General features: G+C 48.6%; 1 protein-coding gene across 1 annotated transcript in view; it reads right to left on the minus strand.

The window, feature by feature from the left end:
* Window positions 1–3,906, minus strand: part of rgl1 (ral guanine nucleotide dissociation stimulator-like 1) — a 33,348-nt gene continuing 29,442 nt past the window's right edge. Inside the window, 3 exon segments of the mRNA XM_042058168.1 lie at window positions 1–2,758; window positions 3,109–3,223; window positions 3,675–3,904. Of these exon segments, the coding sequence (XP_041914102.1) occupies window positions 2,571–2,758; window positions 3,109–3,223; window positions 3,675–3,904 (533 nt within the window). The 3' untranslated portion in view covers window positions 1–2,570.

The following is a 3,906-nucleotide window of genomic DNA, read 5'->3' on the forward strand; positions in this document are numbered from 1 at the left end:
TAATGATAATAATAATAATTTATTCATTGACATTTGTAGATAGAGAATTCTTTGGCAGTGAAGAAAAGACTCAAAATAGAGAATTGAGGAAAATCCACAAGTGCTGCATTGAATCAAATACATGACAATGACCCAGTAAAGTCTCTCCTCGTCCCTCCAGAGCAGCCCAGTAAAGCCTTACTGCTTCCACTAAGGGCCGGCGAGAGAGGCAGACATAGCTGATATGCGTCTAAAAGGGTCACTGTCAGCATCTCTAGGCTACTCGAGTTAGCATGAAAGCATCAGGTAGGCTAGCATCTGTGTGAATATGGCACAGTCAACAAGAGCAGCAGCAGCAGCAGCAGCAGAGGCGCTGGAGGCAACATAAACAAACATGGCAGAATTAGTGTCAGTCTTGAGTTCTTGAAGGGCTCCAAGTGTTACTAGGGGGGTGGGCGGGGGTACTATAATACGCTGGAGGTGAATAGCATTGGATTGGAGTGTGTGCACTGGGAGTCAGTGACACTGAGAAATGACTGACCTCTATGAGAGAAACAGAACACTGTGTGTGTATGTTTGGGGGGGGGGGGGGGGGGGGTTGGTTGAACAAGTGATTTAGTGTTATGACAAGGGGTTGTGTGCACCATGAGACTAGATTTCATTGAATTAAGGGACTCCATTGAGTGGTAAGGGGGAGGTGTGTGTGTGGCAAAGAAACCTCTTCACGAAAATGTGTTTGAATAAGCACACACTGAATAACACTACCGTCTGCTTCCGGTCACGTTTCACAGCATACTCTCATTACTTATTTTGACACGGCTTCGGTTGACCGAAAAGAGACCAATTAAAAACATCCCATCTTTCTCCTCGCACTCTCTTAAGAATTATAATTCTTTCTCTGCGTGTTACAAAATGACATAAAAAAAAAACAAAAAAAAAACAAAGAATATATAATACAATACAATTTCTTTCATTCTGTGAGAACAAGTGGAGGACCAGGAGCGATTGCAGGGAATACCCACAGAACTCTTTTTGTCTTTCTGGCAAGTGCAACTCTGATACAGATGGTTAACCCCGACAGGTGTCTTGTTCCAGACTACCAGTTATAAATGTATCTCACCAACAACTGGTGTGACTGCTACAACCTTCATAGGAGAACATAATACTGGACAAACACCCAAAAAGTGGTGAAATAGAGAGAGAAAAAATGAAAGAATATACATTAAAGAATGGGACTTGTTATAACCAAGTAGGAACCAATCAGAACGCAATCTCCACTGCATTCGTCAAACAGCTCGCAGGAAACACGAGAGGCACGGGTCCGCGCTTGACCACACGGTGCACAAACGGAGCGGACGGCAAGCAACATGGCATCATCATCATCATCATCATCATCATCATCACAGGGCTCCTCCTGCTCCCCTTCCTAATATGAGAGGGACACGAGAGAGAGTTCACCCACTCATCTGCACCATCGCTCAGGGCAACAGATCTCAGAACAGTCTTTTTCTGAAGCATTTCCTCCTCCATCACAGTCATCGCTCAGGGCAACAGATCTCAGAACAGTCTTTTTCTGAAGCATTTCCTCCTCCATCACAGTCATCGCTCAGGGCAACAGATCTCAGAACTGTCTTTTTCTGAAGCATCCTGTTCTCCTCCGTCTTCATCGCTCAAGGCACGGCTGAGCTCAGTCTCTTCTGAAATGTCTCCTGCTTGAGCTCATCATCATCATCATCATCATCATCACTGTTTAAGGCAACAGATGTGAAATTAGTCTCCTTCTCCATCTTCGCCCAAGGCATTGGATCTGAGATCTATCTCTGCGGTCCATCCTCCTCTGCTTGTGCTCCATGTTTGTGGCAGACTTGTGGGGCTCACAGAAGAGGGAGAAAGAGAAAGGGGGGGGGGCAGGGGAGGAACGAGGGAAGTGTCTCTTTTTCATTAAAAAGCAGTAGAATACTGACGGTAAGCAGGAGGCTTCTCCTGCACGTGTGCAAAACCAATAACAGCCCACCGTGGGCAGGAGGATGTGACCGGAGAGGTGAGCAGAAGGAGTCATCATCACCCTTCCCCTGCCCATTCCCCACTATGTGAGCTTCAACGCAGTCCCACATGGCCGACCTCCGCAGGGGGGGGGGTGTCACTCATAAACTCCTCCGCAGCTCACCTAACCAGATTGCAGCTAGCCAGAACCAAGAACAGACCTGACCCTGGTCTGGGGCCGTATCCATCCAGGTGCCAGTGACTAACTGGGCATCCTCCAGTCCACGTGGGCAAGTTCCAGGGCTAAGGCGGCTATGGAAGGCACAGGCTACTACAGGGCAGGAGGTCAGGCTGGGGGGGGCCAGAGCAGAGAGTGAGGCAGGCTTGTGCAGGCAGATATACTTAAAGGGGGATAAGAGTAAAAACATCACCATCTCGATCACACCTTAAAGAGTTCACATCCACGGCTGTGTCTGCCACCCTTCGTCTCAAGCTTATGTAGTTAAAACGGTCCAAACTCCCACCCACTCCTCAAACACCACCCTTGGGTCCATCGTCAGCTCTTTCCTCTGACCTCCCGTGACAGCCCGTTGGGGGGGGGGGGGATGTCACAAGGTGACCTTGCTGAGGCGGAGCGAGAGGCTGCTGCGCTGTTGTGCGCGGGGGAGCGTGGAGCTGCAGCGACTGCGGAGTTGAACCGCCCGCCCCGCTGAGCCGCGCAGCCGGAGCAGGAAGTCGAAGTTGACTGAGGTGTTCATGGCGTAAAACACGTTGGCGTTGTCAGGGATCACCAGCTCTGGAGAGAGAAAGAGAAGGAGGAGAAGGGAGAGAGAGAAAGAGAAAGAGAGAGAAAGACGGTGAATTCATGTTTTGAGAAAAAAAATTGGCAACACAATAAAACAACAGAAAAAATATGATCAAGCACAGATGGGATGTGTCTTATATCGTTAAGAGGGACTGTTTATGTTGCAGTGATTGAAGTATTTTAAAGCTGGTGCAATATTATATGACAAGAAAGGGTAATGGAGAATTAATGAGAGAAAGAAACAAAGAAAGAAAGGAGAAAGGAGAAAGGAAGGGAAAAAAAGAAAGAAAGGGATCTAAATTGACAGACAAAAGAGATGACTGGGTACGTAAGCTACTCACCTCTCTCTTCCGAGATGACCTGCACCAGTTCATAGTCATCAGCCTGTTCCTCCTCCAGGTTGTGCTTGGCCATTGCTCTAGAGATGACCGCTGGGGTCTTATCCTGACTGGTCAGCTGGAAAGAGAGAATGTCCAAAATCAATTGCTGACATTCAGCAATCATTCACCTACATTCAGCTTCCATGAGGACATTCTGAGAAGGCAGGAAATTGAGCATTTGCCTGAACTGTCTATAAGCTAAATAAATGCAAACATTTGATCTTATACCAGTACATTTATTAAAACACCAGTTTTAATGTCCACTCCCACACTACATTTTTGAGATATGTATTCCACAAAGTCCAATTTCCAGGTTGGCTCGATGGCTGTGTTATGCGAAACCCAAAAGCTCTACTTCTGGTAAGTGGACTTAGGTAAAGGGCACAATGTTGGATTCTACCCAGTACGGTTCTTAATGGCTTAAACCTCTAATCTTGCTCTGTGGCAGCTCTGTGGAGTTGCGGTCCACACACACACACTTGCGCGCGCGCACACACACACACACACACACACACACACACACTAACCATGATGCTCTTGTAGAGGTTTCCGTTGCCTTGCTCCAGGCTGACGCGGATGATGCAGGCGTCCTGGGCCTGGGTGTTGTAGGCGGGGGGCAGGGGGGAGGTGGGGGACAGGGGGGTGAGGGAGGCCGAGCGCCGGTGAGTGCAGTGGGGGGCCGAGGGCTGCGTGGGGGACGCCAGGCTCAGGGGGTTGCTGGCCGAGGAGGAAGTCGTGTCCATGGAATGCAGTGAGGTA

This window comes from Alosa sapidissima, chromosome 12 (assembly GCF_018492685.1).
Source record: "Alosa sapidissima isolate fAloSap1 chromosome 12, fAloSap1.pri, whole genome shotgun sequence".
NCBI lineage: Eukaryota > Metazoa > Chordata > Actinopteri > Clupeiformes > Clupeidae > Alosa > Alosa sapidissima.